General features: G+C 42.2%; 4 protein-coding genes and 1 pseudogene across 4 annotated transcripts; 2 read left to right on the top strand and 3 right to left on the bottom strand.

The window, feature by feature from the left end:
• The first annotated feature begins 1,760 nt into the window (after nt 1-1,760).
• Nucleotides 1,761-4,801, top strand: LOC120289392 (protein CURVATURE THYLAKOID 1A, chloroplastic-like). The gene is made up of 5 exons (XM_039304215.1): nt 1,761-1,962; nt 3,100-3,197; nt 3,645-3,752; nt 3,947-4,018; nt 4,508-4,801. The coding sequence occupies exons 1-5, from the start codon at nt 1,809-1,811 to the stop codon at nt 4,571-4,573; spliced, it is 498 nt and encodes a 165-aa protein (XP_039160149.1). The 5' UTR covers nt 1,761-1,808; the 3' UTR covers nt 4,574-4,801.
• An 883-nt stretch (nt 4,802-5,684) lies between these two features.
• On the bottom strand, nt 5,685-6,894 carry LOC120289390 (hevamine-A-like). The gene has a single exon (XM_039304214.1). The coding sequence runs from the start codon at nt 6,780-6,782 to the stop codon at nt 5,877-5,879; it is 906 nt and encodes a 301-aa protein (XP_039160148.1). The 5' UTR covers nt 6,783-6,894; the 3' UTR covers nt 5,685-5,876.
• A 4,413-nt stretch (nt 6,895-11,307) lies between these two features.
• LOC104426987 lies at nt 11,308-15,787 on the bottom strand (annotated as a pseudogene).
• Nucleotides 15,788-15,799: 12 nt separating this feature from the next.
• Nucleotides 15,800-17,700, top strand: LOC120289574 (protein CURVATURE THYLAKOID 1A, chloroplastic-like). Its single transcript, XM_039304673.1, has 5 exons — nt 15,800-15,806; nt 16,203-16,315; nt 16,771-16,878; nt 17,072-17,143; nt 17,635-17,700. The coding sequence occupies exons 1-5, from the start codon at nt 15,800-15,802 to the stop codon at nt 17,698-17,700; spliced, it is 366 nt and encodes a 121-aa protein (XP_039160607.1).
• A 1,019-nt stretch (nt 17,701-18,719) lies between these two features.
• On the bottom strand, nt 18,720-19,815 carry LOC104424458 (hevamine-A). The gene has a single exon (XM_010036890.3). It carries the CDS (start codon nt 19,786-19,788, stop codon nt 18,883-18,885), a length of 906 nt encoding a protein of 301 aa, XP_010035192.2. The 5' UTR covers nt 19,789-19,815; the 3' UTR covers nt 18,720-18,882.
• Nucleotides 19,816-21,744: the final 1,929 nt, after the last annotated feature.

Below are 21,744 nucleotides of genomic sequence, written 5' to 3'. Positions count from 1 at the left end.
CGCGGTCGCCGGGCGAGGCGAGCCCTGCCGATCCGGCGAGGGGGCTTGGCTGTCGCGTCGGCGGGCTCACCTCGCCGGCGACCGCGAGGCGAGCTCGCGCCCGGCGACGGCGAAGCCCCCTCACCGGATCGCGCGAGGGCTCGACTCGTGGTCGCGGGCGAGGCGAGCCTCGCCCGGATTCGGCGGGGGCTCGCCGTCGCGCCCGGCGAGGCCTCCGCCGGTCGGTGGGGTCCCCTCGGTTCGGCGGCCCGGCTAGCTTGGCCGGTCGCGGAGCCAAGGAAGGAGGAAGAAAGAGGAGGCAAAAAAAAAGGAAAAAGGAAAAAATTAATAAAAATGTTGAAATAAAATATTATTAAAAAAATCATGCTAGCGCCGGCCGGCTCACGTCGGCACCGGCCGACCAATTTTGGCCGGATGGACTAAGCGGAACAAAAGTAAAGGTTTAGGACTAAATTAGCCCAAAAAAAAGTTTAAGACTGAATTGCCCCAATTGAAAAAAAGGTGAGGACTTTTTGGTAATTCTCCCTAGTTCTCCCTCTTAGATGATTCGCTATATTAAATGTTTAAATTTTGATTGTCTTCTTTTTTCTCTTTTTACTTATGAAGTTCCAAATCTTTGATTTTTTTCTTTTAAAATCATTTCTTGCATGGGCGTTTTCCTCTTTCCATAATTGAAGTTTTGAATACGGAAACACATGCTCCTTAATAAAAAGATGCGTCTAAATAATAATCTAATTATGTTTTCCACCCTCTATACGATCTCTCTCTCTCTCTCTGAGTGTGAAACTCATCTTTTCCTACATCCATGAAGTGTTCTTATTTTAAGGGTCTAATTTCCAAAAAATCCCCCAACTTTAGGTTAAATTTCAATTCTCTGTGAACTTTTTTTTGTCTAAAGAAATCTTAACTCCATCATAGTCCTAAATCTGTCAATACATCCAAAAATTGCTAGTAATTTCTTCAAAATTATCAACATTGGGATCGATTAGAAGTTCATTATTACAACTTGCATCTTCATGAACACTTTCACCTTCAGTCTTAAACTTATTTTTTGACCAATTGAGTTCTAAACCTTTTACAATTATTCCCGATTAGTCCATTTGACCAAAATTGATAGGTTGGCGCTGACGTGGAGCCGGCTGGTACCGGCGATTTTTTAATAATATTTATTTTATTTTATTTCTTTATTTCCTTATTATTTTTTTCCTTCTCCCTCTTCCTTCTTTCTTCCTCCTCCTCCTTGCTTCTTCCTTTGGCTCTGGTGACCGGCTAGCCAAGTTGGTCACCGGATTGAGGCAATTCGGTAGGCTTGCCTCGCTAGTCGGCGCGCGCCCCCAATGATGATGGGGATCCGGGCTTGGCCCCCAGTCGTTAGCGAGGCGAGCCCTCGCTAGATCCGGGTGGGACTTGCCCTAGTGTTGTTGGGTGCGAGCTCGGACGGGAGGCCCCTTTACCGAATCTAGCGAGGGCTCGCCCCGCCGGTGGTTGGGCGAGCTCGCACTCGCCCAATGACGGCCATGCGAGCTAGCCCGACCACCTCGGTCGGCAATTGGCCAACCCTCCCCCCTTTTTTTTTATTTTGGTCGGAAAAAAAATTTAAGGGTTAGACAAAATAATTAATATTGTCTCCGAACTTAAATTAATAACTTGAGCATGGCTTAAAAATTTAAGGGTTAGACAAAATAACACATGAATTATATTAAATAAATTAAAAAATTCAGGGAGTTGGTCGTACGTCAAGCCTGTATCTTATGCTCGGGTTGACTTCTGAGTCAGCAAATTTTCTCGACGGAGAGGGAGTTGTTGCAATGGAAGCAGCTTATGCAGCTGCAGGAGGTTCGGGTTCGCCGTTGCCGACCGCGTCAACGCGACGCTTCTCCTTGACGACGCCTTCGCGCCGCCGCTGCGTCTTGCCCCGCCCGTCACCCCGTCGGTCATGCTCGTCGCTTAGACTTGTCTCAGGTGGTTCTCTCTCTCTCTCTCTCTCTCTCTCTGGGCACACTGAAACCCACCAGATTTTGTTAAGATTCCTGTAATGATCTCTGTGGTTGCTGAGAAAGTGTGGAATCCTGAAGAACCCAATTGTCACCATCGGAGTTCCTCGTACCTTTTTCTCTGTTCATTTTCGGTTCTTGTTCGAGTTTGGTTGGGATCGTGTTAGAGTTTTTCGTCGGTTTTGAAGCCGAGTGTTGTGGTAGGCGACAAAATTTCGGTATCGATCAGCTCTGTTTGATTACGTTTGGTTCATATTTAATTGTAGTAAAAGACAAATTCAACGATGCAAGGAAAGCGAATCTTGGTTCGTTTGCTTTGGAATGGAGAAACGGAATTTAGCTGGATTTGTTGCTAGTTGGGGCAGTTATCTTGCTACTTAATTTTAGTTCGGGTTTAAGACATTCTTTTCACTTCGAGTACACCTGGTTATTTACATTTTAAGTGACTGGTCAATCTTTGAGGCTTAAGTTGAATCCGTGGAAATAGCGGATGAATAATGTCATTCTGCCTTCTTAGTGTTTTTGCCTGGGAATGTTCTGCTATCTGGGTTCCACGGTTCAGTTTAATTCATACACAGGGACAAAGAAGCACTAGCTGGGGCTTTGTGAATGGAGTTATTGCTTTTGACATTAGCAATATTGAGGGGACCTGAGCAATGCATTAATCCTTGCATCAGCTGACTTCCATGTCCATGTAACGAGCAAAAATCACTATCTTCATTCCATCAGTGCACTCAATTTGATATGCATTGACTGCATCAGAGGTGAAAGAAGAGCCCATGATTGCGCTGAAGACAAAATACTTGTTCTTCCTCGGCTACTTTGGTGTGTCGGGAGTTTTGGAATTTCACTGACTAATAAGTAGTTTTTGCTGCCTTGACCATCCTCCGCCATCGGTAGGCATTTTTTTTTAAGCAGAAATATGAGGACCTACATATGTTAATCTGGTTAAATTGGCAGAATCATAGATGACCTTATGTCATCACAATTTTTTTCCTTCCAAATTGTTCGGACACTTGTGTTTTGCCCCATGATGATGAGTTTATCAAAGTTCCAAAAGTGTTACCTTTCTGGCGCATTGAATTAACAGTCTCTCTCATTGAAGATTCCAACAGGATCAAGTCTGTCCAGATCAAAGCTTCTTCTGAAGAGACATCTAGTCCTGTTGAAGTTGGAGAGATGTTTGCTGACTTGAAGGAGAAGGTTAGGGTGCTATTACTCTGCAGTGTTAGATTATGAAAACCCACACAGCACAATAGAAACATCAAAAAGTCATCTCAAGTGAATTTATTTTCTTCCCCTGATTTTAGCCCATTGAAGTGATTTTTTGTCTGATATTGTTTAATTGGTATATATTGATGGTTCCTGACAAAGGAAAAATGACTTGTAATTATCCAAAGGGATAAGCATTATTTCTTGCTAACATTTCATGAGATAAGCTAACTGCAACACTCCGTGATCATGATGTCTAGTTATTGAAGTTAAGTTGGGTCAACTTGACCTAGTCGACTCTTAAATATTGAGCAAATGACAGCATCCACATATTTTCAATTAAAAGAGTGATTTTGGGCCTTAAAATATTGCACTTGTCGTCCAGACACTTCCCTCTGTTTGATAAAAAAATGTTGACATTAGATGATAACTTGACAGTGGGATGCTATTGAAGACAAATCCACAGTCTTCCTATATGGTGGTGGAGCAATAGTTGCTGTTTGGCTGTCATCCATTGTAGTTGAGGCTATCAACTCGGTCCCTTTGGTAGGTTTGGTTTTCTTCTGTTCTTGCAATTGAGAACTTATTTAAGGTGCCTATGTAACATCCTGAGCAAAAGAAAAGGTCCTTAAGTAGTAAAATTTTGGGATGATCCTTTTAGCTTTGGTCGCCCATAGAAATTGCCACAAATTTGATTGTCTCCTAGTGGCGAGAGCTCTTATGACATAGTTTGCTTACAGCTGCCAAACGTCATGGAGGTGGTAGGTCTTGGATACACAGGATGGTTTGTCTACAGATATTTGCTCTTTAAGGTAAAGTTGGCTATTTATGCTCTATTTCTCTGCTGGTAGCATTTTCTCTTACTCTTGGCAAGACAGTATTGGCAAAAGACTCGATTTTGCAGTGTATTTGTAGTGTTCTTGATGATATAGTTTATGTGGAAAGATTGTCTTGTTGGTGGAGCAGATAAAGGATAATGGAGGTTTTCTATAGGTACCGGTGCATGAAAGCTACATGCTAAGGCCATGTTTACAATATTCCGGCCTTAATTTATAAGATAACTATTTGGTATAGTATGTATTGCATGAAATGGAAATGCTCTGGGAATGACATGTTTAAAATTAGACCCGGATGGAAGCATCATTAGGTTCTTTTGAAGTCTGATGGTTTATTCTCTACTGTGTCTGTGGTGGAGAGATTTGGGACAAATGCATGTGAGTGCATAGCACGTTGCATCATCTTGTCCTGAGGTTCCCTCTTGAGTGAGCCACATGATGCCAATTTCTGCTACTCGTTTGCAGTCAAGCAGAAAGGAATTGGCCAGTGATATTAAAGCGTTGAAGAAAAAGATTGCTGTAAATATATAAAGCTGCAGAAGGATGGGAAGTTGTATTTCTTAATTCTGGTAATTAACTAATGTTTAGTTCTATTTAATGATTGTTTTTGTTTAGTCAGTGTCATGGTCCTATCTAATTCTGTCATTTTCTGCTTAAATTCACATGGAACCAACCTCTGTTTGTACGTTGTAGTGCAGAATACTCTATGCGAGTGTAATACCCAAAACTTTGGGGCGAAATGAAAATAACCCTTGATTACCATTGGTATTGTTATACAAACGAGTTAATTGGATATCAAAAGTTTCACTTTTGCACGTTTTTCTCTGTTCACTGGACTCTCTAAAGAGTCTTGAAACATGACGGTGAATTTATCCATGTAAATACTTCACATTGGTGTATAACGAGCTAGAAGCAAAAAAAAAAAATAGGCAAGCGGTGGACATTAGAGGTACAAGAACACAAGCAAACTATGCCCGTCTTTAATTCTTCTTGCCTTTTTGATAAAAATATGGGGGTAAAGAACAGGCCGTAAGCATGTTGAGAGATATAGAAGAAAAAGAGGACAAGATGACAGTTTTGCAAGTAAAGAAAGGAAATCTTTGGCCAGAGCCGTCTTTGGGATTTTGTGAATCCGTGTAAATGACCTCTTACATAATTTGTGCTTACGTCCATTTTTAAAAGGGAGGGTAGTACGGTCAATGACACATCAGGTATTTGTTATGAGGGCAGTGGTAAATCTGTGGTGTGAGTAGTTTTGTTATTGGTATTGAGATTACAGTATAGCTGTATTGTGTTACTTGATCTGGTTAACAACGGCAAATATGAGGTTATGACAAGGAATGTGGATAATTTCGACCACGTTTAGAGATAGACTTATTGAGAGATTTTGTTGAACATTGGTGATGGGAGCAGATTGCTGCCTCCATCAGCCTCTAGGATTGCCCAGGTTAGCTAATGAGGTACTGGTTTTTACTGAGTTAGTTGAGGCCTCCAGGATTGCCCGGGTTAGCTAATGAGGTACTGGTTTTTACTGAGTTAGTTGAGGCCTCCAGGATTGCCCAGGTTAGCTAATGAGGTACTGGTTTTTACTGACCTAGTTGAGGCCACTTTTAAACGTAACATGCAGGAAACATAGAACAAATTGAGGAAGAGATAAGTTTTTCGATACAGACTATCCTGGAAGATAAAGTTCATAAACAGTGAACTTTTCCCAGAAATTTATATTCCCACATTACTTAATGGCCTGAGCCTTATTGTACTGGACATACCGCTTGCCAACAGCTTTATTTAATTCTAGAGATGAGACTATTCCTCTCATGCATGGAGATCCAGCTCACACACTACTCTTAATGGAGTCACTGTAACCATTCTTATCATCATAGTACTTTGACCACAGCATTACGCCTCCGTATTTTGCTGACTGCTTTATGACGGGAAGTATCTGAGAAGTCAACACGTTTGGTGGAACATACCCACTTCCTGCTGCTTCCGTGGACGCTGGCAGGCCTAAGAACATCTTCTCGGCGTTTATGGAAGCAACCCAGTTGCTCCAAGAACTTGTGAGCTTGCTAATATCCCCCGAGCTATATTGACATGGAGGGTTATTGTAAAACTGTACCCAGACGTAGTCGAAAAGACCAGTGTTAAGGGCAGCCCCCAAATGACTATCGGGATATGGGCACTGAGGAGCTGCCGTTAAGTACACCTTTTTTCCTTGCTTGCTATAGTCTGATAAATAACGGGCAAGATCATCCCAATAGTTGGTAGACCCAAGTTCAATATCGAAATCGATGCCGTCCAAGACTGCATCTCCTAGTGGACGAGAACTTGATGTGCCGCCCAAGAAATTGTTCCACAGATAGTCTGCTACGTTCCTTGCATCGGCCTGAGATGCCAATGAGTAGCTCCCAGCACCACCGCCTAGCGAGAGCATCACCTTGATGCCCTGATTCTGGCAGCTCCGAATGTCGTTGCTTATGCTGGAGCAGCCACCTGAGGTGGGCTCACAGTGGCCTGCAAGGTTGATTTGCGGGGTCTGGCCACCGCCGAACTTGTAGAGGAATGCGAGGTTTACGTAGGCGTATTTGCCGGTGGCACATGTACTGGTGAGGGTACCTTCGTTACCGTTTTGGCCCCAGTAAATGGCAATCCCGCCGCCATGAGAGGCTCCGATGAGAGATGAGCTGAAGAGAAGTAAGAGGAGGGAGAGGGATGGTGTGGATGGAGGTGGGCTTGGCATTCCTGGCTGGTTTTATCAGTCTGAATACGTGGGTTTGAACTTGGACTGCTGGCGTGTGGGGAGGTTACTTTTTATAGGAGAAGCATCCTGTGACTTCAGATCTCTGACCAGAACAGTGTTTTTTTGTTTTCTTTCCTTAGGAGATAGGTGGGCCGTGGAAATTTCTCTTCATGATGCATTATTGAGGGGAAGAAAAGACAATTTTATCGTACTGGTCCGACAGGGTCGTGATCATGATACCGTGGAGTCTGGTAAGGTTAGCAGGGTTCATGTATTGGTCCAAACTTTCCACACGTCATTTTCAATTGGAACAATGCTCGGCATATACCTCTTGGATGTAACACTAATCACATGTGCGTAATTGGATGCCCTAAGCCCAGTTCAAGCTAACGAACACAACATTTCAAAAAATATCAGGAACTTTATTTGATTACGTGTTGTTAGAGTCATCCATCAATTGCACATTGTCGTACGATGTTGGTTGATGCTGAGATGAAGCCAGCAAAAGAGGATTGGAGACTCAATGATGTGATCAAAAGCGACATTTTTAGGCCTCGTGCTGAATTTTCATCACGTTGATGCCTGTTCTGAAAAGATAAGGAGAAATCACAAGTAGAATGGTCAAGGCGTCATTACACTAGAGAAGTGCAAGCTGGCAACGCTAACAGGATGAAAGGGCAAAGCTTGTCTTAAACAATGCCACCAATAAGGAGAAAAGTCAAAAAAAGTCCTAAACCTTTTTGTCATTGTCAGGATTTGGTCTAAACCTTTTTTGGTCTTAGATTTAGTCCTAAACCTTTTTAAGTTATGCCAATTCAGTCATTTCCGGCCAATTTGCGGATTTCCGTCGCCCGGCCACAGTGGACAACTTTTTATTAATATTTTAATATTTTTGAATTTTTATTTTTATTTTTATTTTTTTAATTTTTTTTTTTATTACGCTCTTCTTCCTCAGTAGGTCGCCGGACCTCGGCGGCCATTGGCGGCCGGCGAGTCGACCTCGCCGGCCACCTCGCCGATGGCGCGGGCGACCTCGCGGGGGCGAGCTCACCCTCGGATCGGCGAGGTCGAGCCTCGCCCATGGCCGGCGAGGCTCGACCTCGCCCAGTCCAGAGCGGGGCGAGCCTCGCCCGCCCCGCGCGAGCCGCCCTCGAGGCTGGGCGGCGGCGCGAGACCCGTGGCTCTGCGGATACTGGCGAGTGAGAGGGTTCGAGCGGGGGTGGCCGCCCCACCGCACTTTGGCCGCGGCCGTCGGCCTACGGCGCGCTGGTTTCCAAGCGCCGAGCGCGGTAGGCCTCGGTCTTTTTGTGCCTTGCGTTGGTCGGACCGGGGCGAGCTCGCGGTCTTCAAGGGATTCGGTTCGAGATCCGAGGGGGCGTTCGATCCGGGGCGGGACGAGAGAGAGAGAGAGAGATCGAGAAAGAAAGGAGTCCTCTCGGCCAAGCCGAGGAAACCCGGCCACGTGAGACCACCGCCGCAATGCCGCCGCCCGATGCCGTCCACCGTGCTCGCCGACCCGCCGCCATATCCGCGAGTGGGCGCGGCCGCCCTCGCCGCCCAGCCTCGAGGGCGGCCTCGCGCGGGCGGGCGAGGCTCGCTCTCGCCGCCCCGCGCGAGGTCGCCCGCGACCCGCGGCGAGGTGGCCGGCGAGGTCGACCTCGACCTCGCCGTCGCCTCGGCGAGTCGCCGAGGTCCGGCGACCGGCCGGGAGGAAGAAGAGCGAGAATAAAAAAAAAATTAAAAAAAATAAAAAATAAAAATAAAAAATTCAAAAATACAAAAATATTAAAATATTAATAAAAAGTTGTCCACGTCGGCCACGCCGGTGACCGGTCAACTCGGCCAAATTGGCCGAAAAAGACTGAATTGGCACAACTTAAAAAGGTTTAGGACTAAACCAAAGACCAAAAAAAGGTTTAGGACCAAATCTAAGACAATGACAAAAGGTTTAGACTTTTTGGCACTTTTCCCCACCAATAAGTGAATGTGTTCTCAACGATTGGCTATATCGTCCGAGGTGCACTGAGAGTACAAATATTACCGTCCATTTAAAGCAACCATTAATTATCGTATGCTACATGTAATGATTCGTTTGGACAATGGTTGTCATACTCTGGGAGTGTTCTCAATGGATGGCATGTAGCCAGCACCGAGGAAATCACAGGGGAGGCAAATGACATGATACTAACTTGATCAATAAACTTCGCGAAAGTAAGTAAAGATTCTCACAAAACTCGGCAACAGAAATCGGAAAAACTTGAGAAAGCTGTAAGAATCGAAAGCACATGAAGAGGGCGCCGATGACCGCTAGATTACAAGTCACTGAAGCAATTTTTAGACTCAACCTATTACTCTTCCTTGATTTGTCCGATTGTCCTTTTTCCTTAAAGAATCTCCATTCCCGCTGTTGTTGCAACTTGAGCCAATCATCCTCATGACCACAACCTAGTCACCTGAGCTCCTTCCGAGTCGAAGTGATCTTGGTACAGTTTTGTGCACTAGCGTGAAGGGCATCATCTGCCTTATCGGGTTTAATTTATTAATTAAACAAGCGATCCAGGCCAGTTTCAATAGAACTGGCTGAAATTTGGAGGAGAAACTCATAGCTTAAACAATTTTCATGATATTAACTCCGAAGCCATAAGTTGATTGATTACCGAATTTATTCGATAAAAAACGGGAAACACATTGGACAGATTTCCATTCCACTTTTGTAAATGGATGTGAAGAGGGAAAAAGTAAAAAAAACAAATGACAGATGCAGACAAAAAATCGTGATAACAATCTGAATCTATCATATCAAAGGTCATCTTACAAACTTATTATAGGTTTGAAGATAAATTTCAATATGATACATTTGAGCCTATGACAACCTCTATAGCTGACAAGAATGAGTTGGGGACTACTAATTGCTAAACCAATCAAGGAGCAAAATTAATCTGACGATCATCCATCCAACCAAAAGCATACAACAATCAATCACAAGAACAAACGCCTTGAAAATGGAAGAGCAAAGCACCTAATACCTTTCAAATAAGAGGGTCTTCACAATATGGATGTCACGCGCACGGAATTATCAGCTGATCCAGTCGAGAAAATGGGCAAGGTTGAGTGCCAATCCACCGTCGTCACAGAAGCACTGTGAGGGAGAGTTCTCGAACCACCTGCCCGACTTCGTATCTAAGCCAAATAAACGCAATGAGATATGAGCTAACATCATTTCCAAGTGATATACATTGAAACCATTGATCAGAGCACTATTAACGAGAAGTAAAAGTAAAGAAACTACGCAGCTTAAAAGCCGCCATTCATCGCTTCCTACATCGTTTCTTTGTGTGCGTGCGTGTGTGCATATGCGAGAGAGAGAGAGAGAGAGAGAGAGAGAGAGAGAGAGAGAGAGAGATTACCTAGTATATGGGTGCTCTTGCTGAACCGGAAGTAACTAACAATCTCCTTCCATTTGCATCTAGAGCCATTTCATGTCTTAAGTGAATGGAGCTACAAGCACAACACGATCCACATAATTACTACCGAAACTTTACAGCTCACACTTACGTAAGATTAATTACATGGCATGAGTTAGCAGGATGATCACATGTTAAGGATTGTCCCCCTCAGTGAGGACAATTCCTCACTCTTATTGGAAATTGATTCAAGAAGCCATCAATCCCATCCGTAAATTAAATTGAGAGACCAATTTGACATTCCAGGTGACATCCATGAAATCTCACAAATCAAAGTATATTATGGCTGTGAAGGTAAATATGTGTTCTGCAATCGATACCTCTTTGACTTGATTGACCATAGTGTGAAAATTCAAGAGAGATAGATTTCAGGAAAATATTGCATTGAGGATAGTTTTATTATATTAGCTATATGAATCTTTGTACAAAAGGAACCAATATATAATACAAAGAATGATTAATAAAAAGAGTGTATTTTCCTAATCTAGGTGTATCAATTCCAATCCTAGATTGATTCAATTAATCACTATGAAGATTCAAGAGATATTCTTTTGGGTGATCTTCCTTGGAGAGGAAGTTGCAGTGATTATGAGATATCTATCAGGTGATCTCTCTTGGGGAGGAAGTAGCAGTGATTCTTGGGTGATTTTGGATTATTCCTCTTAACCGGCAGTGTTTCCTTTGAGACAACCCTTGCCACTGATTACACAGTAAGCTTGGCTTGTAGGAGGCGAAATCAAGAGGTGGAGAGCCCTTCGATGAAAATGTTGGCGGGTCGATCAAGAGTGGATGTATATCGAACATGTAACTTGCACATATATGATTGGTGTCGTGGGCCACCATAATTTGGATTAATTGTTTGCGCCACCTGTCTGCCACCAAACTGAGATTTAGAGCCACGTGGGTTTCAGTCAACTGGAGGAGTGCGAAACCGTTATTGCTTAAGGGCAGGTGAGAGAGTGCTATTGTTGGCTTGAGCAGCAAAGGCTGTTGTTGGTGCAGTGGCCAACTCCATCAGCTCCAACTATACTTCATAGGAGAGTAATAACCTATGCAAAGATTCACGAGTCATCACTTGATACTGACTCTGAACTGAAATTTGCAACTACAAGACTCTGAAATTCAGCTCCTAAACCTCGAAAAAGATGAGTTTGATACTCATGAGGAGAGATGGTTTCACCGATGGATGCAAGCTGTTCAACAATTGCAGTAGCATGCTGGAGAAATTCCATAACAGTCTGACTTCCTTTGTGCATTGTTTGCAACTACATGCGCAAATGTGTGGCCCTTGCGCCGTTCCGCGCGGTAGAGGAGGCAGCTAGAAATCTCCATGCATCTGCTGAGGTTACAAGATTGCTAAGTTAACCAACGATGGCATCTGAAGTAGTGTTGAGGATCCATACCAAAGCAATTTGATCCCTTGTGTATCAAGTATCATATTCAGGATTGGGCACAATTGTAATTGCTCCATCGATCCCTTCTTGAGTGATCTAACTGGGTGGAGAGGGTTTAGTTCCCTCAACAACTGAAAGCAGTTTATTTGCTCAAAGAAATAGGAGCAAACGGGCCTTCCACACAACATAGTAATCACCTATAAATTGAACATCAATTGCAGGACAAGTAACGGTGTTAGTTGAATTCCCTGTAATATGGAGGACAGTGGGTGTTTCAGGTGTTGATGAACTGAGTGTTGAATTGCCAGAAGAAGCAATAGCAGGACAAGATTCATTTTCCATTGGATCGGAAAGACAAAAAAAACTATGCTTGCACAATCAAGGCTTTGATTACCATGTGAAAAATTCAATGGAGATAGGTTTCAGCTGAATATTGCCTTGAGGAAAGTTTTATTATATTGAGAGCTATATGAATCTTTGCATAAAGAAACCAATGTATAATACAAAGAATGATTAACAAAAAGAAAGAGTATATTTTCCTAATCTAGGTGTATCAATTCTAATCCTAGATTGATTCAATTATTCACTATGAAAATTCAAGAGAGATCTCTCTTGGGTGATCTTCCTTGTAGTGGAAGTTGTGGTGATTCCCGGGTGATTCTAGATTATTCCTCTTAACTGGCAGTGTTTCCTTTGACACACAGAACATGACCCTATTTCTACAGGCTCCACTCGGACACCTAAAATGGCAAGACCATCATGTTTTTTAATATTTCATACCATGATTAAACATAAGAATATATGGGATAGAATGAGCTTAATGGATGCTCAAGTTCCAAGCATCCAAGATATGCATCCATAAATCGTAACAAGAGAATGTACTTGCCTTTCCATCTTTACCCAAACTAAAGAAGCTTGTCTTATCGGCTCCAAAAAGAAGGGAGCTTACACCACAATCATACGCAGGCCACCCGGTAATTTGTAGACCGGCAGACATGTCTGTGGCTAGTTAAGGCATTCCCTTCTAACATTTACTAGTCTACAGGCCACATATTGGAGAAACAGGAGACGATGATAATTCAAAACCACACAGAAATGAATTCATGGTAATTCTAAAGCAATATGTCTTATTCAATGTATCCAAGCTACAACACATAACAAGGTCCACATAAGCTTGTGAAGATTCAGAACTTCCCTTTTCTCCTCCTCGAAGGCGATGGATCTGTGGAGGAGGAGGGGAAGATGAGGCTATCTGGCAAAGACAGATCAATGTGTCTTTGCTTCGAATTCCATTGCCATCACCGTTGTAGACTCTAAAAGGATACCGAGCATGTGAATCATTCCATCTGTGGCAGAGGCAGCAAGAATCTTCCCATTGTGGTTAAAGCACAAAAAGTAATTGCAGGGGATCTTCACCATGAGGAAAGACTGTCTTGAGGAAAACCAGGCAGTTGTTCCAGTCACAAAAGACAATGAATAAATTGGTAACTTCAATCATAGGTTGTTCCAGGAACAAGAAAAACACATACCGCTGCTTTCCATGTCTTCATGTTCCATACAGTTAGTGAAGCAAAAGCCGAGTCATCAATATGACCAGAAACAATCCTACAAAGATTAAACATACCTATTATCAAGTGCATCTATAAAGAAAATAATCTCCATTGCAAAAGCATCAACCTGAAATGGAATAGATTTCTGAAAAGTTCCCAGAAAAAGTTTCATCTGCTAAAGACAGGGATGCTATCCCCAGACGAACATGCAGGCACTGTCAAACACTAGCTTAGGTTTTGTCATATCTTTAAGTTCTGCTAAGAGAAATACCACATTTGCATTAGGCAGCAAGGAGCATGGCTGACTTTTAGCATGCCAAACATAAAGGACCTCATAAGTGTCTGCGCTCCACAAGATTACTTTTGATAACATATCCTTGTATTTAAACCAGTGACACTTCATCCAAGAGATGGTAAAGTCACCTATAGCCTCAAAGTTCACTCACAGAATAGCAACATCAATCGCGGTCAAATTAATGTACCGCATAACCTCCTTTTTTGTGGAAGAGTTTTATCTCAGAGCCACCAAAAGTTGCTAACCAACATACAATTTGCAACAGAGAAGATCCACGATATCTAGTATGTGTAGAACCGTGTCTACTATTTTAAGATCAAAATGGAAGCATTTTAAACCAAATAGACTTAAAAAAAAGTTTCCAGAGAAAAACTGCACAGACTATTCCTCATATGCAGTGCAAAACTTATATTAAATACATGGCCAACAAAGGAATCAATTGTAAAGATGCAACAAAAAGGCATTCCCTTGTCCTAAGGGAAAATTATTACTTGGATGCCGCAGCAGAAAAAAAATTGATTGTACTGGGCTGCATTTCAAATCCAAGACACTGCAGAACAACACAAATGTCAAGAAGCAAGAACTGAAGAAGTACAAAATCACAATTCATGTTTTAAACCTTGGAAAAGCCTCTGTTGTATTGAGATTACAGACAACTCTTTTTGCGTCAGCATTCCATGCCTTAATTTCTCCATCAGCAGTTCCTATGAGAAGCTTTAGTAAAAAAGAAATAAGGTCTTAATGAAAGGTTTCTCTTGAAGAAACATTAGCTGGTTAGCCAATATATTGGACTAAAATGCAAATCAGATTTACACTCCCAGTCCAGCGACATTATCTCTGCCCCACAGTAAATAGTTGCATTTCTTGGAGTTGAAGTTGATGAGTCATAGGTCCGTATTCTGAATAAAAATGCATGAAAGAGGTAAAAGAAGAACATCGGACAACCAAATAGTAGAAGAAATAGATGATACTCTTGAATAAGAAGCTTGCTCGTATGCCAATGAACCTTTGTTTGCACTACCTATTCTATCTGGGCATAGATGGCCGGAGAGAAAACCTTATCCATTTTAACGAAGAAGATCAACCCAAACTAGAAAATAAGTTTGAAACTGGCAATGGCTTAAAGAAAAAAGCTTATATCGGCCAAATTGACATTTTGAACCTGACGGTGCCATCCATGGATGCCCTGGCAATATTGTTCCCAGAGGCAGAGAAGTGGCGTCGAGTGATTGGACTTGTATGGCCCAAAAATGTTTCCTATAGTTCATGGCGTTGCAGGGTGGAGTCACTACCAGATAACACTTTAACCAATAAAAGGTGTAATGTGTTAGTCCTAAAGATGTCATTCAATCAGCTTGACAGAATTACCTGAAAGTCTACTTTCACCTCAGGGAATTCTTCTTCTCCTTCTACTTCTCTTCCAGTTTCTGATCAATGCATTAAGCAACTACTTACCAAGTATAACTTTGTAATGCAATTATTCCAATCATTGCAGATATTCTGGTGAAAAATGGAATGAAGATAGTTTCGTGAATCTGGGGTCTCATCTGTTGCACGAAATGCAACACATCCTAATAGTCCAGAGGATCTTCCAGCCATACATTATCCCAATATCTTTGTTTTACCATTGATGATTAAGCACTTGTGCAAACTTGTCCAACAGCACTAGTCCAGAATCATTCCAGGCTTTCGATCTAGTCCAGTCGTCTAAGGTCCCTTTCATTGAATCGTCATTTCCTTTTGTTTGAGAGTGAGACTAAGGTGTGAGTGCGGGTCTCTTCTTTTGTTTTGAGGTCTATCGTCTGAGTAAGCGGCTTTTCCTTTAGCCTTTTTATTTAATTGAAACCCCGGATCAAGAAATTAGCTTTCCCTCATCGAGTTCAGTTCCTGGCCTTGTTGGGTCACTTCAACATCTACCAGCTTGGACCGAAGACAATTTAGAGTGCAATTCTTCTAGCAACTAACCAAACTTCACATAAGTGAACATGTTTTGAATTTTGCTTGAATTTAGGCTTAGAAATTTACCAATGGTACCATCTTTGAGCATTAGATTGGAACCACCATTTCTATTATCACTACATACACTTAGAGAGGTTGTAACATGAGCAGAAGGTGTCGCAAGAGATTCTAAGTTGACTTTGGCTTTTGCAGCATCAACCAAATCATGGGCCAGCACTCTATTACCCGGATTGGGAGCAGCATGATCATGGGTGTCTTGATTATCTCGTGATGATGCAATATTTTCATCAAGCACACCACTTGACAGAGTTGAAGAATTACTCCGAGCTATGCTAGCATCCATCGCTGATGCAGCATGACTGGTTGCAAGCACAATCACAACAATAAAAATATTATCAGAAAATGGTGCAGACAATAGACCCATAAGTTTTGAGGTAAAAAGTTGACAGAGTTTACCCCAAAAAGACAGACAGACTTACTTCCTTGATCAGCATAATTGTGTTTCTTTTTCCTCCAACAGAGCTTGAAGTTGCGCTAACTTACTGTTTAGCTGCTTACTTTCCTCCAACAGGCATATTTTTAAAGCAGAAATATGAAGAACTACATATGTTAATTTGGTTAAATTGGCAGAATCATAGATGGACTTATGTCGTCACAACTTTTTTTCTTCTAATTTGTTCAGATACTTGTGTTTTTTCGCATGATGATGAGTTTATCAAAGTTTCAAAAGTTTTACCTTTCTGGCACATCGAATTAAGTCTTTCTCATTGAATATTCCAACAGGTTCAAGTCTGTCCAGATCAGAGCTTCTTCTGAAGAGACAACTAGGCCTGTTGAAGTTGGAGCGATGTTTGCTGACTTGAAGGAGAAGGTTAGGGTGCTATTACTTCGCAATGTTGGATTATGAAAACCCACACAGCAAAATAGAAACATTAAAAATTCGTCTCAAGTGAATTTATTTTCTTCCCCTGATTTTGGCCCATTGAGGTAATTTTTCTGTCTGATATTGTTTAATTGGTATATATTGACGATTCCTGACAAAGGGAAAAAATGGCTTGTAATTTCTCCAAAGGGATAAGAATTATTTCTTGCTAACATTTCATGAGGTAAGCTAACTGCAGCACTCCATGATCATGATGTCTAGTGATTGAAGTTAAGTAGGGTCAACTTGACCAAGTCAACTCTTTAATATTGAGCAAATGACAGCATCCACATATTTTCAATTAAAATGGTGATTTTGGGCCTTAAAATATTGCATTTGTCGACCAGGCACTTACCTCTGTTTGATTGAAAAAAAAAAGTTGACATTAGATGATAACTTGGCAGTGGGATGCTATTGAAGACAAATCCACAGTCTTCATATATGGTAGTGGGGCAACAGTTGCTGTTTGGCTGTCATCTTTTGTAGCTGAGGCTATCAACTCAGTCCCTTTGGTAGGTTTGGCTTTCTTCTGTTCTTGCAATCGAGAACTTATTTAAGGTGCCTATGTAACATCCGGAGCAAAAGAAAAGGTCAGTAAGTAGTAAAATTTTGGCATGATTATTTAGCATTAGCTGCCTGTAGAAATTGCCACAAATTTGATTGTCTCCTAGTGGCGAGAGCTCTTCTGATATAGTTTGCTTACAGCTGCCAAAGGTCATGGAGTTGCTAGGTCTTGGATACACAGGATGGTTTGTCTACAGATATTTGCTCTTTAAGGTAAAGTTGGTTATTTATGCTCTATTTCTCTGCTGGTAGCATTTTTTCACTTACTCCTGGTGAGATAGTATTGGCAAACGACTCGATTTTGCAGTGTATCCGTAGTGTTCTTGACAATATAGTTTATGTGGAGACATTGTCTTGTTGGTGGAGCAGATAAAGGATAATGGAGGTTCTCTATAGGTACCGGTGCATGAAATCTACATGATAAGGCAATGTTTATCATATTCCAGCCTTAATTTATAACATAACTATTTGGTATAGTATGTGTTGCATGAAATGGAAATGCTCAGGGAATGACATGTTTAAAATTAGACCCGGATGGAAGCATCATTAGGTTCTTTTGAAGTCTGATGCTTTATTCTCTACCATGTCTGTGGTGTAGAGATTTGGGACAAATCCATGTGAGTGCATAGTGCGTTGCATCATCTTGTCCTGAGGTTCCCTCTCGAGTGAGCCACATGATGCCAATTTCTGCTACTCGTTTGCAGTCTAGCAGAAAGGAATTGGCCAGTGATATTGAAGCGTTGAAGAAAAAGATTGCTGGAAGTGAATAGAGCTGCAGAAGGATGGGAAGTTGTATTTCTTAATTCTGGTAATTAACTAATGTTTAGTTCTATTTAATGATTGTTTTTGTTTAGTCAGTGTCATGGTCCCATCTAATTTTGTCATTTTCTGCTTAAATTCACATGGACCCAACTTCTGTTCGTACTTGGCAGGGCAGTATACTCTATGCTAATGTAATACCTGAAACTTTGGGGGGAAATGAAAATAACCCTTGATTACCATTGGTATTGTTATATAAACGAGTTAATTGAGTAACAAAAGTTTTGCTTTTGCACGATTTCCTCCGTACACTGGACTCTCTGAAGAGTCTTGAAACATGACGGTGAATTTATCCATGTAAATACTTCACGGTGGTGGAAAACAAGCTAGAAGCAAAAAAATAGGCAAGCGGTGGACATTAGAGGTCGAAGAAAGGAGGCAAACTATGCCCGTGTTTAATTCTTCTTGCCTCTTTGATAAAAATATGGAGGTAGAGAACAGGTCGTAAGCATGTTGAGAGATATAGAAGAAAAAGAGGACAAGATGACAGTTTTTGTGAGTAAAGAAAGGAAATCTTTGACCGGAGCCGTCTTGGGATCTTGTGAATCCATGTAAATGACCTTTTACATGATTTGTGCTTACTTTCCGTTCTTAAAAGGGAAGGAAGGACGGTCAATGACTCAGGTTTTTGTGATGAGGGCAGTGGTAAATCTGCGGTGTGAGTATTTTTGTTATTGGTATTGGGATTACAGTATAGCTGTATTGTGTTACTTGATCTGGTTAACAATGGCAAATAGGAGGTTATGACAAGGAAAGTGGATAATTTCGACCACTTGTAGAGATAAATTAATTGAGAGATGTTGTCGAACATTGGTGACGGGAGCGGATTGCTGCCTCCATCAGCCTCCAGGATTGCCCAGGCTAGCTAATGAGGTACTGGTTTGTACTGAGCTAGTTGAGGCCACTTTTAAATGTAATATGCAGGAAACATAGAACAAATTGAGGAAGAGATTAGTGGCTCAATAGAGACTTTCCTGGAAGATAAAGTTCATAAACAGTAAACTTTTCTCAGAATATTATAATCCCACATTACTTGATGGCCTAAGCCTTAATGTATTGGACATACCGCTTGCCAACAGCTTTATTTAATTCTAGAAATGAGACTGTACTCCTGTCGTGCATGAAGATCCAGCTCACACACTACTCTTAACGGAGTCGCTGTAACCATTCTTATCATCGTAGTACTTCGACCACAGCATTATGCCTCCGTATTTTGCTGACTTCTTTATGACAGGAAGTATCTGAGAAGTCAACACCTTTGGTGGAACATACCCACTTCCGGCCGCTGCTGTGGACGCCGGCAGGCCCACGAACATCTTCCTGGCGTTTATGGAAGCAACCCATTTGCTCCAAGAACTTGTGAGCTTGCTAATATCGCCGGAGCTGTATTGACATGGAGGGTTATTGTAAAACTGTATCCAGACGTAGTCGAAAAGACCGGTGTTAAGCGCAGCCCCCATATGACTATCGGGATATGGGCACTGAGGAGCTGCCGTTAGGTACACCTTTTTCCCTTGCTTGCTATAGTCTGATAAATAACGGGCAAGATCATCCCAATATTTGGTAGACCCAAGTTCAATATCGAAATCAATGCCATCCAAGACTGCATCTCCTAGTGGACGAGAACTAGATGTGCCACCCAGGAAATTGTTCCACAGATAGTTCGCTACGTTCCTTGCATCGGCCCGAGATGTCAACGTGTAGCTCCCATCGCCGCCGCCTAGGGAGAGCATCACCTTGATGCCCCTATTCTGGCAGCTCCGAATGCCGTTGCTTATCCTAATGCAGCCACCCGAGGTAGGGTCACAGTGGCCTGCGAGGTTGATTTGCGGGGTCTGGCCACCGCCAAACTTATTGAGGAATGCGAGGTTTACGTAGGCGTATTTGCCGGTGGCACATGTACTGGTGAGGGTACCTTCGTGGCCGTTTTGGCCCCAGTAAATGGCGATCCCGCCGCCATGAGAGACTCCGATGAGAGATGAGGTGAAGAGAAGTAAGAGGAGGGAGAGGCATGGTGTGGATGGAGGTGGGCTTGGCATTTCTGGCTGGTTTTATCGGTCTGAATACGTGGGTTTGAACTTGGACTGCTGGTGTGGGGGGAGGCTACTCTTTATAGGAGAAGCATCCCGTGACCGTGACTTCGGATCCCTGACCAGGACTGTGTTCCTTGTTGTCTTTCCATTGGAGACAGGTGGGCTGTGGAAATTTCTCTTCCATGATAACATTATTGGGAGGAAGAACAGACAATTTTATCGTAGTGGTCGAAACGTGGTTGTTATATCTTGACCAAGTCAAGAGTGATGGAGCCCAAAAGGAAAATAAAATTCAAATGTTGAAAAGTCAGAGAATAGGAAAAGGGAGAAAAAGGACTCGGCTCCTTTCTTTTAAGCCGAGAGCTTGCGCAGTGAGAACTGGGGAGAGAAAAGAGAGTTGAAAAGTCAAAGAAAGAAAACAAAAATAAACAAAAAAATAAATCAAAGGAGGTTTTTTTCGGTCGGTAAATCAAAGGAGGTTGACAATGACAAGTCAAGAAGGGGGAATAAAAATAAATAGGGGATGTTCAGCAGAAAAGGAGGAGGGAAAGGGGGGTTGCTCTGCACATCATGTGCAGCACATGCTCGCCGTGGACGCATTGCCAAGTAAGAGGTACTCCCATCCGCAATGGCTAATAGGTATTCACACCTCTTGTTCATCCAATTGAAGTATTTTTCGAGTTTAGGACTTAAATTCGAAATTTTGAGAAAATCAAGCCGTGAAGTCCAATTTTTGATTTTTTCCACTTCATTACCTGATTTTCTTTTGGAGCCTTGTGCCACTTAATTTGGAAGAAAATGAACATCATCATCTTTCGTGGTGAAGCGTTGGAGGTCTGCTTTGAAGGAGCACCTTATCAAAATCGTTAAGGATAAAGTTTTTACCTTAAGCAAGGTTCTGGACAACTATAGAAACAAGCGGCTTCAGCGTGGGTGGGGTTTTGACCCTTCTGTTTTTTACGAAACCAACACTCATTTTACCTAGTTAGGTGGTTTGCTGTGTTGTTTCTCTGCCTTGTGGCGTTTTGCCTAGGATTGTTTTGCTGTTTATTTAGCTGTGTTTTATGTGCCTGTGTTCTCTTTCTTTGGTTTCGACTCCCTTCCACTCATCTTGCATGTTCGCATTATGAGTGAAAGTTCCTGGCGTCGATTGCTATGTATTTTGAATTTCCCTATTTATATAATTAAATTTACCAAAAAAAAAAAAAAGTCCAATTTTTGAGTTATGAGACTTTGGCATTTCATGGAAATGGTCTGCACATCATGTGCAGCACATGCACGCCGTGGACGCATTGCCAAGTCGAGGTACTTTGATCCGCAATGGCTAATAGGTATTCACATCTCTTGTTCATCCAATCGAAGTATTTTTCGAGTTTAGGACTTAAATTCGAAATTTTGAGAAAATCAAGCCGTGGAGTCCAATTTTTGAGTTATAGGACTTCGGCATTTCATGGAAATGGTCTGCGCATCATGTGCAGCACATTCTCGCTGTGGACGCATTGCCAAGTCAGAGGTACTTCGATCCGCAATGGCTAATAGGTATTCACACCTCTTGTTCATCCAATTGAAGTATTTTTCGAGTTTAGGACTTAAATTTGAAATTTTGATAAAATCAAGCCATGGAGTCCAATTTTTGAGTTATTGGACTTCAGCATTTCATGGAAATGGTCTCCACATCATGTGCAACACATGCTCGCTGTGGACGCATTGCCAAGTTAGAGGTACTCCGATCCGCAATGGCTAATAGGTATGCACACCTCTTGTTCATCCAATAGAAGTATTTTTTGAGTTTAGGACTTAAATTCGAAATTTTGAGAAAATCAAGCCGTGTAGTCCAATTTTTCAGTTATGGGACTTCGGCATTTCATGGAAATGGTCTGCACATCATGTGCAGCACATGGACGCATTGCCAAGTCAAAGGTACTCCAATCCGCAATGGCTAATAGGTATTTTTTGAGTTTA

Source organism: Eucalyptus grandis, chromosome 11, assembly GCF_016545825.1.
Source record: "Eucalyptus grandis isolate ANBG69807.140 chromosome 11, ASM1654582v1, whole genome shotgun sequence".
In the NCBI taxonomy this organism is placed as follows: Eukaryota; Viridiplantae; Streptophyta; class Magnoliopsida; order Myrtales; family Myrtaceae; genus Eucalyptus; species Eucalyptus grandis.
Note: the sequence above shows the minus strand (reverse complement) of the source record. Positions and strands in the feature narration are given on the sequence as shown.